The sequence below is a fragment of the Eptatretus burgeri genome, unplaced genomic scaffold, assembly GCF_056783735.1.
Source record: "Eptatretus burgeri isolate ZD-2024b unplaced genomic scaffold, Ebu_testis_v1 Ebu_testis_scaffold_3154, whole genome shotgun sequence".
Lineage (NCBI taxonomy): Eukaryota > Metazoa > Chordata > Myxini > Myxiniformes > Myxinidae > Eptatretus > Eptatretus burgeri.
In genome coordinates this window covers 649,078-669,941 of record NW_028225102.1, presented here as the reverse complement: position 1 = coordinate 669,941, position 20,864 = coordinate 649,078, and the positions used below count along the sequence as shown (strand labels likewise).

Below are 20,864 nucleotides of genomic sequence, written 5' to 3'. Positions count from 1 at the left end.
CCACGACCGCTTGATGGAGCAGTTGCGTCGGCTCGACCGATCGCCCGGAATTTATGTCGTCACTCCGGAGAAGTCCGGAGCCGACGGGTCCTGACTGGATCGAAGATCGCCAACAGGTCACCCGCGTGGAATAGGGTGAATAGTCAAATTTCTATGTACCTCTTAAAGTATCCACGCGGGGAATCTCCCGGGGAAATTCACCCTCGATGGAACTCGTACGAAAACGAGCCGCTTCCGTGTGCGATCCGAGCGGTTTAATCGCCAAGAACCGTCGGTCCAAATGTCCCCCTCGGGCCGTAACAGCTTTTACTAATTCTCAAACACGCAGCACGCTCAGCCAATGAAGGAATGGGCACGAACAAGCTGAAGCATTCAACCAATGGGGATATTTATTGAAAAGTAATGGGGAAATGAAGGGAAGCACGCAAGAAGCAGAGTTAAACCGATTATTATTATTATTCACGTAAATACAGGCAAAAGCAGTTATACATTTCACTACTTATCAGACGGGCCCACGGACACACACACCAAAAGAATCGGAACAATGGTCTTTATTAAGACTTTCAGCTCGGAGGGACAGGCGGGCTGAAGACCAGGGTCTAACTTGGACCTGTCTGCCTTGCGTGGTCTTCAAGTCAGGAGGCGAGACGAACCCGGCCTCCTTGACTCCGCTCGGTGCCGGTCCTGGCCACCAATGGTTTATTTAGGATCAGTACAGCACTTTATAATGAAAATGAAAAAACGACTCCGGAGACGACACGCAACCCTTCCGGCTACGGTGGCGGATGGTCTTTCTCAAGCTCAATCTTCAGGAAAGGAGGAGGAAGAAGATGCTCAAGATGACTACGACAAGACCAGCCCAGACCTCTCTCTGCGAGGATCCTCTGTTCCTTCTTTATACTCTCTGGCACCGCGCGACTACTCCCCCACTCAGCACACTCCCCAGTGTCGTGTTTCCTTAGGGCTGTTTGGGTTTGGGTTAATCAACTTTTGGTTTAATTTGCTGTTGGGGTTGTTTTAATTGTTATGGTGTTTGTGTTTTTTTATTTTGTTTTGAAAAATAAATTTTTGAAATGGAAACGTGTCGTGCATGCATTTTCCTGTAATATATCGGTGTTAGTTTGTTATTCCTTGGTTATTCCATGTTATTCCTATACCTGGTGTTGGCATAGTGGTTAGGGTAGCGGCTTGGGATCCAAAAGGTCCTGAGTTCAAGCCCCGTTGGCCGCTTGAATTAATACACACCAGGAGGTTGACTCAGCCTGTCATCCTTCCGAGGTCGGCGAAGTGAGTACCAGTGTACTGGGCCCGGTGTATGCCCCGGTTAGAATAGGTGTACCATATCCCTGTGTCATAAGAGGCGATCAGGGTTGCGTCAGGAAGGGCATCCGGCGTAAAACCTGCGCCAAATCATTAGGCGGATCATAACGGGTGATCCGCTGTGGCGACCTCTAACAGGAGCAGCCGAAAGAAGAAGAAGTTTGTGTTATTCCTGTTTTTCTCGTCTCGTTATTCCGCGTCTCGCGTAGCTCTAAGACCGGATTCAGACGCGTAGCTCTAAGACGCATAGCCGCGTTTCCCTGGCTCTAAGAGAGCTCCGCGTTGTTCTTCTCGTTCTTCTTCTTCTTCTTCTTGTTCTTCTGGTGAAGACAAAACCTTTCAGACTCGGCTCTTTTATATACAGGATCCGGATCTCCTTAAATAATAAACACCTGTACACATCCTCGCATTGAGGGTGCCTTTTGAGAGCGTCTATCATGAATTTTTAAATATATTCGGACATTTGCTTTAAAGTTTCGAAAAGTTCACGTTACTATTTAAAGATTATTCCATTTAATGTGTTGTAATTTCGTAAATACACGATTTTCTCGTCATGAAGGAGGAGCCTCCATGATGACTCTCGTTCTTCTTCTTATTCCTCTTCTGGTGAAGACAAAACCTTTAGGACGCGGCTCTTGGACACATTCGCCCTTGTTTATGTTTACGCTGAACATTTTTTTTCGCATTTTCATTGTAAAGTGCTGTAATGATCCTAAATAAACCATTCATGATCGTGGCTGCTGTTCGGTTTGGAGATATCAGGGAAAAAGTATCTATTTTAGGTGTCTGAAAATCATATTTTTTTGCGAATGCATGCTCGGAGGCCATTTTGAAATTAAAATACTTACGGTCTTGAGCTTTGTAGACAACACACTACACGAGTAGATGGGTTTGCATGCAAAGTTTCACATTCCTACACCCTTATTACCTCCATCTCACAGTCTACATCCTTCTTAACCAGATTTAACAAGCTCTTCAAAGTGGATACAATCACCCACACCACATGTTGCTTGAAATGTGTGGTTTTCCAACCAAAATTAATTTCATTGAAAGTACCAGCTTTCTCAAAATTTAGCACATGAAAGAGATTCTCATTTCGAGCTTTGGAAGTGTTCACTCGTTATTGTTGCAGTTATACTTTTGGAGATATATGCGAAAATGTGTCCATTTTAGGTTTCTGAAAATCATGTATTTTGCATATGCATGGTCGGAGGCCATTTTGAAATTAAAATACTTACAGTCTTGGGCTTTGTACACAATAAACTATACAAGCAGTAGAGTTAGCAAGCAAAGTTTCAGCTTCCTATGTTGAGATCAGGTGAGCTCCGCACTGATTGAGATCAAGTTCTGTCTACACCGATCTAGGTAGAGAAGAGTTTATTACACACCAAAGACATATGCGCATATGGAGAGAGGCTAGGAACACACAGTGGTCCTCATAGTCCAGCTCTAGCAAGCTCAGTTCAGCCCTGCCTTATATACAACTTTACTCTGACCCTTGCATGACCGCCTGTCAACACGATTTAGCTTATGTGCTTCATTAACTTCCTTCAAACTTGTATTGTTGAGAAGAAAGTACAGAAAGTACATCAGTTCTTTTCCTTTCATTATCTGGCAGCACCTTTCATTACGTTGAAATCGCAAGGTCTCTTTTCCTTTCATGATCTTGTAAGAGCAAGGCCACCTCCTACATGTTTTTGTACCCCAGTAAGTGCTGGGAAACTCAGCTCATGTTATTTCCTGACTTGTCAACAAGGCCAGCTGTTTAAACAAAGCAGTCTTTTTGGCTGGCAAAGCAATCTCTTTGACAGTGCAGAAAAAAACAAACAAGATTTATCCTTTCCCTGAACCTGCAGTGTGAGGATGTGAGCAAGAACAATGATGACTGCTTGGGACATATACAGTGCCTCCACACCTACACCCTTATTAACCCAATTTAACAGCCTCTTCCAAGTGGCCACAATCACTCATCTGACATGTTGCTTGAAATGTGTGGTTTTTCAGCATATGTGAAGGATTACATGTTCATTCATGTTTCCATTATGTGAAGGATTACATGTACATATTTGTTTCTATCATGTGAAGGATTACATGTCTAGGGTCCAGACTCCAGAGGTTTGCACATTGGTCTCTTAACCGTCCAGCTTGAGTTTGAATCTCGGCCTGCAATGACACTTTGAGACCCGACCAACCTGCAACGACCTCCACTTCGGGTAAGGTGCCTGGATGCTCACTGTCTCAAGGGTTCAGTTTGGCTAGAAATTGGGACATGCTTAATTGGATGAGAGCGAGGGAGAGTGAGTGAATCAATGGTCGGAAAAGGGATTGCTTTGGAAACCAAAATTGTCCATGGAATTGATGTCTGTTATGTGTAATGAATTGAATTGTTTCAAGAATGAATGCCAGTTATAACATGTAAGCAGGCCATGGCAGCATAGGAACACGATCACTAATTCTGCATTGCATTGTTTGGGAATTGAATGACAACAGGGGAGGAGATGAGATGTTGGACTGTGTGGGTGGGCAAGATATGTGGGACTGCAGGAACATCAAGCTCTGGAGGAGCGATGACTGCGCCCCCACCACCCCTCCCCCCACCCCGAGGTAATTTGTCCCTGGCAGCCGGTGGTGTCTGGAAATGGAGATCCGTATGGGGAGGTCTGGTTGGACGACCAGTGGGTCTGGGGGAGGGGTGTGTGGGGTGATGGTGGGTCTAGGGGAGGAGTGTGTGGGGTGATGGTGGGTCTGGGATAAGGGGTGCGTGGGGTGATGGTAGGTCTGGGGAGGGTTGTGTGGGGGTGATGGTGGGTCTGGGATAAGGGGTGTGTGGGGTAATGATGAGTCTGGGGGAGGGGTGTGTGGGGTGATGGTGGGTCTGGGGTGAGGGTTGTGCAGGGTCATGGTGAGTCTGGGGGAGGAGTGTGTGGGGTGATGGTGGGTCTGGGGTGAGGGGTGTGCGGGGTAATGGTGAGTGTGGGGGAGGAGTGTGTGCGGTGATAGTGGGTCTGGGTGAGGGGTGTGCGGGGTAATGGTGAGTCTGGGGGAGGGATGTGTGGGTTAATGGTGAGTCTGGGGGAGGGGTGTGTGGGGTAATGGTGGATCTGGGGGAGGGGTGTGTGGGGTAATGGACGGGATATCACCGGCGGTATGACGTCATCACCGTGTCGGGGTAATCCAGTGCTCCTCCCTCCTCTTCACACATCGTTGTTCCCTCCACCCCCCAGGTTGGACGGACCTTATGTTTTCATCCATGTTTGTTTATCTGTGAACAGGATATCTTAAGAAGTTGTGGATGGAGCTTGGACGGAGTTTGGTGAACAGGTTCTGTGTGTGATAAGGACAAATTGATTCGATTTTGTGAAGATCTGATCCGAATCCTGATCCGGGAATTATTAAATATCGTAATTCTTCACCATGGAGAGATGGGGTTAAAAACGATGTACATCATGATATTTCAACAAGTTGTGGATGAGTTATGTTGAAGCTCGGTGGATGAGTTGGTTCGGTGACAATAACAAGACGATTCGATTCTGGTTCAAGTCCGGATACAGATCCGTCCCATCAGTGGCAGACAAAATGTAAACTGTTCAATCTCCAACATCATCAATTTCAATCCGAAAAATAATCATTTTTCGTCCGATTGACCTGAGCTTTGATTGAGATTGTCAATTTTAATCTTAACGAGACGACCCGTGAACCCGTTGGGTTCCTGTTGTGACAGCTGTTGATAAAAAAAATCATAAAAAAATAAATAATAATAATATAAGATCGCTCCAGCGAACTGTACCACTGAGGTTGTTTGCATTGATCAAATAATCCCGACGAGTACTTGAGTGAATCGGGAATTGATTTTTTAAATAATTTTTTTTGTTGCCCGATTTGAACGAAGCTTGATATTGTTACAAATCTGGAAGCCATGAGCACTCCACATACAGGTCCTATAGAACAGTTATATCGGTAAGTATGTGTTTTTTAGTAAGGGTCCCCGTCCCTCGTATAATGGGTGAATAAATGTACATGCGCTGTGAGTTGTTTTGATAGTTAGGGTTTTTGCATCACTCACAACTACGACTACGACATCTACAACGACGACAACAACGCCATCTTCGCTGTCACAGCGACAACCCTCTGCTCCCAGCATTCTCCACACGCTCGCTGGTATGCGGGCGTGTTCGGAATTCGTTCGGGGATGGAATTCCATTCCCAAATATGGTCATGAACCGGTTCGCTTGGCAGCGCGCCAAATAAGGGAATGCGTCGTGTACTACCCAGAGAGAGCGGGCCACGCCTGAGCGGACCGCGCCCGAGAGCGATACAAGGAACAGAGAGCAAATCATTGGGTGGATCTGCTCGAGCACGGAGAGGAAGAATTCGGGCCCCTTCAAAACGCATCTCTCGACGCTGGGCAAAAGGCATCTTGTCGCTGGCGTGCTCTGGTTCTCGGCTCGTCTCGTGGCTGGCGTGGTCTGCGTCTGGCTGCCCTGGTCCGTTCTTAGCCGACTGGTGCTCTGGGGAGGTGCGGGCGTCGAGCCCCGCGCTCGCGGCCAGGTTGCCTACCACTTTCTCGTCCCTCACCTCGACCGCAACATTCATCACTTGTGATGAACCAAAGTTTATTGACCACATCAAAATCTGTGCTGATTAATGGGGTCCACGGCTGGTGGGGGGGGGGGGGGAGTTGACCCCATAATAGGTATTTGTTTTCTTCTCCGAAACTACACACACAATTTAAAATAAACTTGACCAAAACCTTCGTCTCCCATGATTTACTGAAGTTTGTTCACGACATTAAAAGAGTGGGGTCTAACGGGGTCTACGGGTGTGTGTGTGGAGGCGGTGGGGGGGGTGGGGTGGGGGTGATGATGCATTTTTAGATGCTGTCCATTTAGTTTTGTGTTTCATTGTCTTTGCAGATAAAGAAATGAAAACAGTTTCTTTTACAAACTCTGTCCCGTTCAACAAAAAAGATTATTTCAATCAGGAAATGGCTTCTTGTCAGGACAATGACAAATCGAGCAGCGTCTCTTCCAACAACCACAAAAGTTCTTTCAAGGCGATCAAGCAGATCCAAGGAAACGAGAATCTCGACAAGTGCTCCGTGTGTAACAAGGTCTTTACCATTTCATCAACTTTATATCAACATACAATTTTGCATACCGGGGAGAAACGTTTCAAGTGTTCTGTTTGTAACAAGGCGTTTGGTGATTCATCAACTTTACATCAACATCAACTTATACATTCCGGGCATAAACCCTATAAGTGTTCTCTTTGTCACAAGGCTTTTACTCAATCATCAAACTTACATCAACATGAACGAGTACATACGGGGGTTAAACCCCACAAGTGTATTCTGTGTAACAATGCGTTTACTACTTTAACATCTTTACATCAACACGAACGTAGACATTCCGGGGATAAACCCTACAAGTGTTCTGTGTGCTCGAAGGCCTTTTTTACTTCATCAGGTTTAAATTATCATAAAAAAATACATACAGGGGATAAACCCCACCAGTGTTCTGTTTGTAACAAGGCGTTTCCCACTTCATCATCTTTACAGAAACACGAACGAATACATTCGGGGGATAAACCCTTCAAGTGTTCTGCGTGTCACAAGGCGTTTGTTGATTCCTCAACTTTATATAAACATGAACGAATACATTCCGGGGATAAACCCTACATATGTTCTGTTTGTAACAAGGCTTTTACTCATTCATCATCTTTACAGAAACACGAACGAATACATACGGGGTGTAAACCCTACAAGTGTTCTCTGTGTAACGAGGAATTCACTCAATCATCATCTTTACATCAACACGAACGTAGACATTCCGGGGATAAAACGTACAGGTGTTCTGCTTGCTCGAAAGCCTTTTTTTCTTCATCAGGTTTAAATTATCATAAAAACACACATACGGGGGATAAACCCCACAAGTGCTCTGTTTGTAACAAGGCGTTTCCTCAATCGTCATCTTTACGTAAACACGAACGTAGACATTCCGGGGATAAACCCTACAAGTGTTCTGTGTGCTCGAAAGCCTTTTGTTCTTCATCAGCTTTAAATTATCATCAAAAAACACATTCCGGGGATAAACCCCACAAGTGTTCTGTTTGCAACAAGGCATTTATTTCTTCATCAAATTTACATAACCATGAACGAATACACACGGGGTATAAACCCCACAAGTGTTCTATTTGTCACAAGGCGTTTCATCAGTCATCAAGTTTACGGAAACACGAACGAATACATTCGGGGATAAACCCTACCTAAGTGTTCTGTGTGCTTGAAAGCCTTCTTTTCTTCATCGGCTTTAAATTATATTATCATCAAAAAACACATTCCCGGGATAAACCCCACAAGTGTTCTGTGTGCTCGAAAGCCTTTTGTTCTTCATCAGCTTTAAATTAACATCAAAAAACACATTCCTGGGATAAACCCCACAAGTGTTGTTTGTAATAAGGCTTTTCATCAGTCATCAAATTTACGTCAAAATGAAGGAATACATTCGGGGATAAACCCTACAAGTGTTCTGTGTGCTTGAAAGCCTTCTTTTCTTCATCGGCTTTAAATTATATTGTCATCAAAAAACACATTCCTGGGATAAACCCCACAAGTGTTCTGTTTGCAATAAGGCTTTTCATCAGTCATCAAATTTACGTCAACATGAAGGAATACATTCTGGGGATAAACCCTACAAGTGTTCTGTTTGTAACAAGACATTTACGGATTCATCAACTTTACGTAAACATGAACGACTACATTCTGGGGATAAACCCTACAAGTGTTCTGTTTGTAACAAGACATTTACGGATTCATCAACTTTACGTAAACATGAACGACTACATTCCGGGGATAAACCCTACAAGTGTTCTGTTTGTAACAAGGCTTTTCATCAGTCATCAAATTTACATAAACATGAACGAGTACATTCCGGGGATAAACCTTACAAGTGTTCTGGAATTCACAGACTGGTGTTTGTGTAATTGTGTGTATGTGTGTGTGTGTGTGTGTGTGTGTGTGTGTGCATGCGTGCGTGCGTGTGTGTGTGTGTGTGTGCGTGTGTGCGTGCGTGTGTGTGTGTGTGTATGTGTGTGTGTGTGTGTGTGTCACACCACTCCTCGGACATTCTTGGTCAAAGGGAACAGCAGGAGAAAGGGGAAACGCCAAAAGCATGGTGGTGGGAGGAGGGAGACAGACACGGACAAACAAGGGATGTAGGTAACGATGAGGGGTAGGCGAGAACGCAAGGCGTGGACAAGATGGATACATAATGAAAATTTTGGGAGGGGTGGGGGTCATTTAACGGATGTCGACAGATTACGGCTTTGAATGGGAGATGATGTAAGATCGTGGTGAACAGCTCTCGTGAAGACCGTGGTGGGGGGGGGGGGGCGGGGGGGGAGAATGAAACAAATAGTGTGGAAGGCGGTTCAACAGGTGGGAAAAGAGAGGAATACATGAGTGGAGGTGAGCACTGGTTCAGAATTTAGGTAGTTTCACTCAGATGCGGATGCCGGTGGACCGCGTGCATCATGCAGATACTTGGGGGAGACAGGATAGAGGGTGCTACACCAGAAATGATGCGAAAGATTCTCACCATTTTTTGGCCGCCATTCCATCCATTTTTTATTTATTTATGTGCAATATTTTAGTGTGGTGATAAAGACATTTGAAAAAAGTATGATATTGTATCATTACAATGAAGCTATCGCCAGCTCTGTGGTGCGGATGAAAGCGTTAGGGTTGGACATTTTGTCGCCGATAAAGCGAAGAAGCCACGGATTGTCGGAGCCCAGACGTGGTGCCGCTCAATATGTCTGTCTCTCTCTATCTCTCTCTCTCTCCTCCCCCTCTCTCTCTCCCTCCCCCCCTCTCTCTCTCTCTCTCTCTCTCTCTCTCTCTCTCTCTCTCTCTCTCTCTCTCCCCCTCTCTCTCCCCCCTCTCTCTCTCTCTACCCCCTCTCTCTCTCACTCTCACCACCAGCCCACACCAACCCCACTCAGGCATCATGTGTAACCAGGTTTTTCTGTCTCGTGACCTCTCCCTGTCTGACTCTTTGTGGTGTGAATGGATAAAGTATCGTGTAAGCCATCACAGTTCGTGGCTGCAAGGGGATGATTTATTGGACACAAAACCAGAAGTGTTTCCCTTCTTTTTTCTTCCTATCTCTCTTTACTTTCTTATCAATAAACCTGTTTTCTCACCATTGGCGTGTCGGCCTGGTGTGTGGTTCGGAATTGGAAATTATGACCGTGACATGAGTCAAACTCATCGTCGTTGGGAATTGGCATGAAAAGCCCTCATTAGGAGGTTTTGAAACCACAGAGGTTCGTCGTGGGTACATCACTTGGTTCCCATCCTTTCAGCTCGATGAACCAGGTGTAAGCGACAGATCTCGTTTGTGTACGTCAGAAACCGAAGAAACGATATGCTCAGCTTTCCCTGAGCACCATCGGTCACTAACTTGGTGCTCGTCTGGATGGAAGATTTGACCTCGTGTCCATCCCACTGTCCACCATAACATTCATAGTCAGGATTTGGATCAGGACGCTGGTTCGAATGTGACGACAGTAACAATATTGTTGTGGTTGACGAAATTCGCAAACCACCATTCAGGTCCCGTAGGTGAGATATCTCTGTAAGTATATGTGTAGTTAGGCCCAAACCCGTTGTTTAGAGGGAATAAATGTCATTCATTCGGGCTGCGACCCTTCAGGATAGCCGTTTTTCTTTTACTATCTTTATTTTGGACCAGCCGCCATTACTACCACCACAACCACCACCAACCACGTCTCAACAGCCATCACACAACAACCACCAACCGCAACGCCGCTTCACAACAACAACAACGCCAACAGCCACGACCTTTACCGTCACATCTCGCTCTCGCAACCATCGCATCACCGCCATTCCCGCGCCGCTTGTGGGCACCGATCCTGGACTCGTACAGGGCGCGCACCGAGCAGCGGGTGCAAAAACACCAGCCTTTCCGAGAAATCGGATCAAGAATCATTCACGCCCACTTTTCCTCTGTCCAATGGGGAGCCAGCCAGAGGTGAAGGGTCGAAGGTGAAGGAGCGAAGCCCCGGGGGCTATAAAGGGCCGCGTTCGCTCGCCGAAAAGGCAGTTGTTGAGGGAGTTTCTGAATCGGGAGAGAAAAAGAGTTTCTGAATCGCAGTTGGACAGAGTTGAGAAGAGTGGAGAGTGGGAGAGTTGGAGAGTTGTGGCGGCGGCGAAGGCAGTCGAGAGGGCGCTCGTGTCAGAGTCGGGGAGCTGCGGAGAGGGGAGGCCGGTAACGCGACCGAGGTCGCGGTGGAGTCGCTCGTCGCGGGACCCAAGCCAGCGAGATATCCTCTTTCCCCCGAGCATCAACAACCCCTTCCTGTTTCCCCCCGCGCTGAGATAGTGTGAGAAGGGGGCCCCGTTCCCACCCCATTCCAGGCAGTGCCAGCGAGGCCTGCGGAGTCGGGGCGCCGCCGCCATTTTGCGGCTCATCACCAGACGGGTAGGCTCGACGTGGTCTCGGCCCCAGGCCCGTCTGCCCCCTTGTAGTTGAGGGTGGTCCCTTTTTCTTTTGCTTTGAGTATATGTGTTGTCGGCGCCGTCTGTGAAGTAAAACTGTATAAGTGTTGCCGTGTGCTCGGTAGTCGGTAGTAGATCTGCATTGTTGCATTTGCTTTTGGTGCATAATTGTTGTGTTTCTTCTACTTTTACATTTGCTTTTGGTGCATAATTGTGGTAATTGTATATGTGTGCTTTCCGTTTGCCGCGGAATAAATGTGCTTTATGTTGAACTGTTTTTCCCGTTTCGCTTCGTCTTTTCTTTAATTGAATCTCCATCTTACTTCACGTAAAGGGTTGGTCGTGGGCTAAATACGCCTGATAATTAATCGAACCGTCGAGGTTGACGATAACACCGCTCGGTTATCCCGATAGTACGGAACGGGTCGCTTAAAGTGGCCCGTGTCCGAAGTCAACCTGCGACGAGGTGCGATCGCCCAGTCTACCCTCCGTGTGGGTACTTAGGTAGGTCGAATTTGGCGAGCAACCCTATCCCACGCGGGGGGGCCGATTGGCACGATCGTGGTGAGGCCGAAAGGCCCACCCGTGACTAGTTCCCGGCGTTAGTCCGAGAGGGTCACGAAGGGATTGTCCGTCCAGTGGGCGACGTGCCGCGATTCGAGTTACGTGGCCGCTCGCACGCCGGCGGGCGCAGAATCCGCAACAATATTAATCATATTACCTTTCACCAAACTACCTACAATGGGTAAAGTACGAGGTAAGAATCTCGAAAAAAGGCTTTTAATGAAGTTTAACTCAAAGGGAACATGAATGAATCAAAGTGCAGGGAAGGATAAATAAGGAAGGTTATTAAAACAGCAATCGTTTGAGTCCTTCCACCAACCCCATGAACACAAGTTTTGGGAGGTCAGAATGCGGTACAGAGAGGTACCCTGACCTCCAACTTCCTTCAAAACAGGAACACTGCTGTTCAAAACTTTGACTCACAAAACAAGTCAAGTGTTTAACCTCTCGGGTTTAACATCAAACTTTACAAGAACAATACAATAAATAAACTTTACAAGAACAATGCAATAAACAACAACGAGAGAAATAAGAGAGGGGCCAAACCATCGAGACCAACAGGAGGCCACAAAGCCTCTGCAAGGAAGGAATAAATAAATAACAAACTTCGGAGCATATTTTGAGGAAACGATCCTTTGTGATGTTACCTGCTTACGGATGCGGTCTTGAGCCAGGTGCACAATCTCCTTTCCAACGGTGTGGTAGCCCCGAGCACAGTTGCTGGCTGCATTCTCTTTGCCCGAAATAAGTTGCTCGGGGTGGATGAGTTGTCTATAAGGACGGGTACGGACTTCATCTGAAGGACGGCACAACCTCAACATCAGGACCAAGGTAAATTACCTCAAAAGCTGGAAGTTCAGAAAGAGCAATAAAGAGGAAAGATAAGGAGGAGGAAGAAAAAAGTTGTCGACAGGTTGCTCACTCCGAATCGAGAAGGACGGCACGAGGGACGTGTTTCCCAGCATCCCCTCACAAAAGAAGGTGTTTGAAGAGTTGTTGCCATCCCCATGGTCTTGGCACTGGGCGTTTGTCCATCAGGCTGGATTCCGTGCTCCAGACAACACAGCTCCCAGCACGAATTGCCGATCTGCACGCCCGCCTGGCCTACGTGGATGGAGATGCACTCACGCCTCGGGACACAAGGATCGATCCTTGTGCTTTGACCACCGTTCCCAACCCACAAGGTAATTTATCCAGAAACAACTTCCACCACCACCATCCACAAACCAGCTCCTAAGCACCAACACCCACACACCACCAGCCATACACCACCACTCACAAACCACCAGCCGTACACCACCACCTCCACTGCACAATCCCCACGCCACCACCACCTGCACTGCACAATCCCCACACCACCACCTATTCACCACCAGGCATACACCACCACCTACAAACCACCACTCAAACACCACCACCCACAAACCACCAGCCATACACCACCACCCACAAACCAGCTCCTAAGCACCAACACCCACACACCACTACAAACCCTGCACAATCTCTACACTGCACAACTCCTATACCACCACTCACAAACCACCACCAATACACCACCACCTAAACTGCACAATCCCCACCCATTCACCACCAGGAATACACCACCACCCACAAACCACCAACTACACTGAACAATTCCCACACCACCACCCATACACCACCACCCACATGGCACAATCACCACACCACCACCCACACACCACCACCAATACACTACCACCTAAACTGCACAATCCCCACCCATTCACCACCAGGAATACACCACCACTCACACTGAACAATTAAGCCTGGTGTTGGCTTTGTGGTTGGGGTGGTGGCTTGGGATCCCAGGGTCCTGAGTTCAAGCCCCGTTGGCCGCTGAATTAATACACCAGGAGGTTGACTCAGCCTGTCATCCTTCCGAGGTCGGCAAAATGAGTACCAGTGTACTGGTAAGGGGGGCAGCTGCATCAGCGGCACAGCCGCGTCCCAACCATTGATGCAACCAGCAGCCAAAGGCTGCACTCGATAGAGAGAGACTGAACAATCTCCACACCACCACACATACACCATCACCCACACCACCACACATACACCACCATCCACACTGAACAATATCCACACATACACCATCACCCACACTGAACAATATCCACACCACCACACATACACCACCATCCACACTGAACAATATCCACACATACACCATCACCCACACTACACAATATCCACACCACCACACATACACCACCCTCCACACTGAACAATATCCACACCACCACACATACACCACCATCCACACTGAACAATATCCACACCACCACACATACACCACCATCCACACTGAACAATATCCACACCACCACACATACACCACCATCCACACTGAAAAATATCCACACATGCACCATCACCCACACTGAACAATATCCACGCCACCACACATACACCACCATCCACACTGAACAATATCCACACCACCACACATACACCACCATCCACACTGAACAATATTCACACATGCACCATCACCCACACTGAACAATATCCACACCACCACACATACACCACCATCCACACTGAACAATATCCACACATACACCATCATCCACACTGAACAATATCCACGCCACCACACATACACCACCATCCACACTGAACAATATCCACACCACCTCACATACACCACCATCCACACTGAACAATATCCACACATACACCACCATCCACACTGAACAATATCCACACATACACCACCATCCACACTGAACAATATCCACACCACCTCACATACACCACCACCCACACTGAACAATATCCACAGTGGAGTGGAGAGAGAAATCTGAATGCAGAGGGGGAAGGGGGAGTGGAGAGAGAGAGAGAGAGAGAGAGAGAGAGAGAGAGAGAGAGAGAGACAGAGAGAGAGAGAGAGAGAGAGAGAGAGAGAGAGAGAGAGAGACAATGTCGCTTTCCTTTAGTTGGAATCATTACCCCTCTCACGTGAAGAGAAAACCCTGACCCTGACCCCCCCCCCAACGTGAATACTTCCAACGTTCGTGTGAATAAAATAAAGATGTTTCCATCATGAACTATTTTTGAACAGAGACCCCAACACTGACACCTGTCATCTCCTCGACAGATGTTAAAATTACGTGGGAAACTCAAAGCACGATTGGTTTTTATAAATAAATAAATAAATATTTCATATTTAAAAGTGAGTTTTGGGTTAAAATCGTGTTCATGATTTAAAATGAATGCAAAGTGCAAAAGTTTAGTTTCAGTGAGAAAAACCGACGCGCACTCAGGTCATTCCTTATTCTTTCACAGCAACTGGGACAAGGAACAAACATTGTAACCATGGACGCACGACAAACAAGCTCTGTTGTCAAGGGCGACACGTTTATGACGTCACGCTTCCACAACAGTGGACGTGTTTCACTTGCAGAGTTTGTTTACTTAAATAAACATTTCTCAACAACTCCAGGAGCACTGAAGGCATCGTAGGGCCCCGTGAGGATATGGCCGCACCGAGTCCTTTTGGGTCTCTTGTTGGGAAGGACCTTTTGGATCAGTTTAACCACAGCAGGTAAACCCGGCAAAAAGGGGGTCGTGCGGTGCACGAGTGAGTCGTGCTGTGTACAAGCGAGACGTGCTGTGTATCCCCAATGCTGAGATGTTTCCTAAGAGTAAATGTATTAATTAAATAAAACAGTGAAACAGCAGTACTCTGAACAACAGTACTCAGAGGTAATTTACCTGTTTACAAACATTATTTTTCAGATCCAATGGCGGAGAGATCCTTGCAGAACAGAAGCACCATCTTGGCCATGTGGATGTTGAAGACCTCACGTTGCAGAGGTCTGGGATGACTGATGACAAGGGGAGAGAAACCACAGGTAAATACAACAAACAAGTGCCCTTCCCCCCACACACACCTGCTTCCATCACCCTCACCTTCGGGACCGACGCAACACGAGGCTACTGGTTACATAATTTCTCCATGAAGTAGCTGTGCCACTGATGCAGTGCTCCGTGTAATCAAGGTGGGGCATGGATTGTGAATTTGTTGGGGGGGGGTGGGGTATCAGGTGATGACTCACCTTCTCTTTCGGTAAAGACATAATGGCATGTGATCTTTCATGTCCACGTACTCATACCCGCCAAAGGATCCCCAGGTTAATGTCCCTCCACGTTGTAGTCGTTGATATAACCTGGATGAGTTTATATTCGTGTCAGGAATCGAACCCACAACGGACGGCCCAAAGGTAAGGAGGTTTCACCTCCGAACTCACCTGCCAGTCCATTTTCGGTGTTGACACGTGTTCATGTGATAATTAAATAAATAAACAAGAAGACGTCGTGCAGAGCACGAAACTTGCAAAATCAATAAAACAAGTTTAACCTCAAAAAGAATTGTCTCGTTTAATTGAGTGATCTGAAATATTAATCCTCTTTTTCAAGTCAATCGGATGAGAATTGAAGATTTTAAAAATCTCACCTAACTTGTTGACCTTTGGCCTATGTTGACCTTTTGACCTCAAAAACAATAGGATTCTTCCTGATGACAAACGCTACCATGTGGTGAAGTCTCCTGAAGATCGGTTAAAATTTGCATCTGCATGCCATAAACAGACAAACAGACAGGTAGAGAGACAAACAGACAGACAGAATAACAAAATCGACTGACCAATATACTTCAACAATCTTCGATTTTGCTCGTCATGAAACAGTGACGTGGCACACCTGGTCAGGTAGTTTTAACCTTTAAATAAACATTATTTTTCAGATCAGGTCACAGAGAAAAGAGAACTTGATGAGGAGTTTCTCCACTTTCTGGGTGAGGTGTACGATTCATCATTGTGGGATGAAGAAGGAGAACGGAATCGCCTTCGAGGTAAATAAGTGTCGTGCTGTGTTCAAGTCAATCGTGCTGTGTTCAAGTGAGTCATGCTGTGTTCAAGCCAATCGTGCTGTGTTCAAGTTAGTCATGCTGTGTGCGACTGGGTCATGCTGTGCACAAGTGAGTCATGCTGTGTATAAGTGAGTCATGCTGTGTATAAGTGAGTCATGCTGTGTATAAGTGAGTCATTCTGTGTGTGAGTGAGTCATGCTGTGTGCGAGTGAGTCATGCTGTGCACAAGTGAGTCATGCTGTGTGCGAGTGAGTCATGCTGTGCACAAGTGAGTCATGCTGTGTGCGAGTGAGTCATGCTGTGCACAAGTGAGTCATGCTGTGTGCGAGTGAGTCATGCTGTGTATAAGTGAGTCATTCTGTGTGCGAGTGAGTCATGCTGTGCACAAGTGAGTCATGCTGTGTATGTGAGTCATTCTATGTGTGAGTGAGTCATGCTGTGTGCGAGTGAGTCATGCTGTGCACAAGTGAGTCATACTGTGTGCGAGTGAGTCATGCTGTGTATAAGTGAGTCATTCTGTGTGTTAGTGAGTCGTGCTTTGTATGCGTGAGTCGTGCTGTATATATGTGAGTCATGCTGTGTATGAGTGAGTCGTGCTGAGTACAAGCAGGTCGTGCTGTGCATGAGTGAGTTATAAATTACTATTACTCACTAATATTACTCATATTACCATGTAGTAAATAAATAAATGAAACAGTGATGCAGCACACCTGGTCAGGTAGTTTTCACCTTTGAATAAACATCTTTCAGATCTGGTCACAGAGAACAAAGAACCTGATGTTGAGGAATTTCTCAACTTTTTGAGCGAGGTGTACGATGCAGGATTGTGGGATGAAGAGGAATGGAATCGCTTTCAAGGTAAACAAGTGTTGTGCTGTGTACAAGCCAATCGCTCTGTGTACGTGTGTCATGCTGTGTGTGTGTGTGTGTATGTGTGTGTGTGTGTGTGTGTCATGTTGTGTAATAGTGAGTCGTGCTGTGTACGTGTGAATTGTGATGTGTAAAAGAGCCATGAGGTGTTTGAGTGAGTCGTGCTGTGTAAAAGAGTCGTGCTGTGTACGTGTGAGTCATGCTGTGTGTGTGTGTCATGTGTAAGAGTGAGTCGTGCTGTGTACGTGTGAATTGTGGTGAGTAAAAGAGCCATGAGGTGTATGAGTGAGTCGTGCTGTGTAAAAGAATCGTGCTGTGTACCAGTCGTGCTGTGAAAAGTCATGTGGTGTACGAGAGTCGAGCTGTGTACCAGTGAGCCATGCTGTCTACAAGCAAGACGTGCTGTGTATCCCCAGTGCTGAGATGTATCCTAATTGTAAATTTATGAATGAAATAAAACAGTGAAACAGCAGTGCTCCGAACAACAGGACTCAGAGGTCATTTACCTGTTCACAAACATTATTTTTCAGATCCATTGGCAGAAATGATCCTGGAAGAAGAAGAAGAAGAAGAAGAAGAAGAAGGAGAAGGAGTTCATCATGTTGACAAGATGGGTGTTGACCTCACATTACAGGTGTCTGACATGAGTGTGATTGATGAAGAGAAGAGAGAAACCACAGGTAAACACAGCAAACAAGTACACTTCCCTCCACACACACCTGCTTCCCTCACCTTCACCTTCGGGGCAGATGCAGCACGAGGTAAGGAGATTTCACCTCCAAACTCACCTGCCAGTCCATTTTCGGTGTTGAGATGTGTCAATGTCATAAATAAATAAATCAAACAATGATGTACCACACCTGGAAAGGTAGTTTTAACCTTTGAATGAACATTATCCTTCAGATCAGGTAACAGAGAAAGCAGGACCTGATGTTGGGCAGTACCAAGACCTGCTGAGAGAGGCTCTTGACATCAAGATTCCCACCGATGAGGAGGAACAAGTATGTCCAAAAATCGTTAATTTCCTTTGAAACAACCAAGGAAGTCCTCTTGATATAAGATTGTGTCTCTCTGTTATATTCTTGTTGAAGTTTGTTCTTATTCCGATGTGTCACAAGAAAGTAACTACAGATTTCTCCCATTATTCCCCCACAAGAACAACTTTACCCACAATCCAACGAAAGAGCAATAACAATTAATTCTCATGATATTGTCACACAGATTCCTGTCGGTGTTGAAGAACCCATGGAGGTGGATGGAGATTTCACGGTGGAGCCCATGGATGTGGATGGAGATTTCACTGTTGAACCCATGGATGTGGATGGAGATTCAACTGTGGAGTCCATGGATGTTGACTGTGACTTCCACGAGGAGCGTCCCAATACAAGGGACCAACGGATGGATGTTGACCGGGATGATGTGGACAATCGTGATCCACATGAAGAGCCGATGTAAATAGACATTGACTTGTTTTAACACGTTATCTTGTTTTAACACTCAATTATCATTGGAGTCATCTTATTGGACAGAGCTACAGCAACTCCTTAGGCATGGGAACCATCAGATAGACCAGACCAATAGGAGGTGCAAACACCCTCCATGATCTCGCCGCAATCCGGTGTCCAAACGCTTGAGTTCAGATGATAACAGAGACAGGTGATCATCCTCTCTTCGGGATCGGGTACAATAATTGAGGAAAGGGAAAGGCAGTCGTTTCCTGAGCGATTAGTATGGGTTGTTGCGATTGAGCAACCACAGGAATGAAACACAAAACAACCAGTGGGGAGTGAAACAAGTGTTATAAAATTATGGGAAGAGATTGAAAGATGGACCTCTGTTTCTGGGTCTCCAGACTCCCGGTTTCGTTCTTATACCCAAACTTGTCTTCTTCAAAGGCTTCTTCAAAATTTTATTTTGCAAAAGAGGAAAAAATTGCTGGGAAAGATTTCCCCGAGCCTGAATTATTGACATGGCGGACGTGCTTACGGGTAAAACCAAATCCATAAGATGCGAGTTCGAGTCCGGGTCCACGTTCGTTCGCCTCAAAGGCATCGGGGCGGCCGAGTGGGTATCGAAGCCCCCGTTCGCGAAAATGTTTCCAGTCCCTCCATCCCATCATGCCAGCACACATGGCTAGCCCCTTTTTCTTCTTCTTCTTCCTCTTCTTCTTCTTCATTTTGAACAACATTCATTATCTTTTGGAAGATTTCTTTCCCGAATACATCACAAGAGCTCGATGGTATTCACACTAAAAAACGTACCCCGCACAGTCTTGGGAAGGGCCTGGTGTGAGGCCACGTCCAATATGGCTGCTGCCAGACCACATGGCTGATGACGTCATCCTTATCAAAGCATATTTCCCATGGGAAGTTGATCATTTTTGCTAATTTTGCATTGGTCAGTTAAGCAGTTTCTCCAACAAAGATTTTCAGATTTTCCCTGAGATCCAATATGGCCGCCAGACCACGTGACACATGATGGTCATTTTTTTAATGAAAATCTTCTTCAAATCTCAAGTCATTCGGATGAAAATCGAGGATTTCAGAAATTTGGTCTATGTTGACCTTTTGGCTTATGTTGACCTTTTGGCTTATGTTGACTTCACAAAGAGTGACCACGATATCACATTGTCATGTTACATCTGGTAAAGTTTCAACTTCCTCCACTTAATGGTTTTCAATGTACGCTCTTATCATGTGCACGGTGTGTGTGTGTGTGTGTGTGTGTGTGTGTGTGTGTGTGTGTGTGTGTGTGTGTGTGTGTGTGTGTGTGTGTGTGTGTGTGTGAGCTTTATAAGCTGTAGATTAAAGAATAGCTTCATGATTTGGAGTTACACAGGTAAACTGGAGTCCGCCCTGAAACAACAAGTATCAGACGATCATTATCGATTACTCATGTCTGGCATGTAGCCTGTGTTGACCAGAGTGTTAAAAATGTCCATTTTGTGGTTAACAGCTGATGCTCTAATAAACAAGCCACACATGTCGCTGAGCCTTGTCTATTTTAACCTCGTCAGACGAGGGCATCACAAAACAGAGTAACACGATACAAAGTGAGCTGGGTTCGTGTAAAAGGTGCAATTGGGAGCAACAAGGCCAAAAATTTACGAAACGAATTTACAATAATCCTTCAGCACACAAGTGACAACGTTTTTGGGGGAAAAACGAGGTGAAGAGGTGTCTGCCATGTACAGAGCCTACAGAAAGTCTGCACCTCCTTTAAAAATCCTCACCTTTTGTTACCTTGTAGCCTGGAATTAAATGACATAAATCAGACTTTTCCCACCTGTATTTCCACATCGTAACCCACAACCTCCAAGTGAAAAACAAATGATACACATTTCAGAAAATTAATTAAAATACAAAACGAGACTATCTTGTGACACAAAAAAAACAAATACTGTGTATATATATACATATATATATATATATATATATATATATATATATATATATATATATATATATATATATATATATATATATATATATATATATATATATATACACATATATATATATATATATATATGTATATATAAAATAAAATACTATAATTATGATTAAATCACTCCACATGAGTAGTTGCACCTGTGGTGAAAATTTAGTCTAAATCTGAGAAGCGGTTGCGGAGAAAAACACGAAAGTTCTGTGTGGACAAGAAAAAAAAACAAACAAACAGACAGACAAGTCGGTAGGC

General features: G+C 45.7%; 2 protein-coding genes across 6 annotated transcripts in view; one reads left to right on the top strand and one right to left on the bottom strand.

Moving 5' to 3' along the window:
- Positions 1–16,173, bottom strand: part of LOC147006787 (uncharacterized) — a 47,797-nt gene extending 31,624 nt beyond the window's left edge. The window contains exons 1-4 of one of the 3 annotated variants that reach the window (XR_015054622.1): positions 15,882–16,173; positions 15,140–15,594; positions 12,327–12,503; positions 12,052–12,200 (exon numbers count right to left, since the gene is read on the bottom strand). Coding sequence is in view for 2 of the 3 variants with exons in the window: in XM_085867974.1 (XP_085724100.1) it covers positions 12,052–12,200; positions 12,327–12,369 (192 nt within the window). In the remaining variant the exon portion in view is untranslated. Of the gene's footprint in view, positions 1–12,051; positions 12,201–12,326; positions 12,733–15,139; positions 15,595–15,881 lie in introns of those variants that run through there. The other 2 variants (XM_085867974.1, XM_085867975.1) reach the window with 2 other exon arrangements.
- Positions 22–20,459, top strand: LOC147006786 (uncharacterized). 3 transcript variants are annotated; one of them, XM_085867973.1, is made up of 9 exons: positions 22–135; positions 3,406–3,533; positions 6,234–6,430; positions 15,164–15,279; positions 16,170–16,277; positions 17,046–17,153; positions 17,696–17,845; positions 18,069–18,166; positions 18,387–20,459. In XM_085867973.1, the coding sequence occupies exons 3-9, from the start codon at positions 6,324–6,326 to the stop codon at positions 18,618–18,620; spliced, it is 921 nt and encodes a 306-aa protein (XP_085724099.1). In that variant the 5' UTR covers positions 22–135; positions 3,406–3,533; positions 6,234–6,323; the 3' UTR covers positions 18,621–20,459. The 3 variants fall into 3 exon arrangements, with proteins under 3 accessions (XP_085724099.1, XP_085724097.1, XP_085724098.1); XM_085867971.1 differs by having other exon boundaries at positions 17,696–17,926; XM_085867972.1 differs by lacking the exons at positions 22–135; positions 3,406–3,533; positions 6,234–6,430 and adding an exon at positions 14,734–14,969 and having other exon boundaries at positions 17,696–17,926.
- The last annotated feature ends 405 nt before the right edge of the window (positions 20,460–20,864 follow it).

Bases quoted from the DNA above. Each gene is read 5' to 3' on its own strand.
- LOC147006786 (XM_085867971.1), top strand. From the start codon at position 6,324: ATGACAAATCGAGCAGCGTCTCTTCCAACAACCACAAAAGTTCTTTCA. The intron at 15,280-16,169 runs GTAAATACAACA...ATTATTTTTCAG, and splicing joins CAAGGGGAGAGAAACCACAG to ATCAGGTCACAGAGAAAAGA. The intron at 16,278-17,045 runs GTAAATAAGTGT...AACATCTTTCAG, and splicing joins AGAACGGAATCGCCTTCGAG to ATCTGGTCACAGAGAACAAA.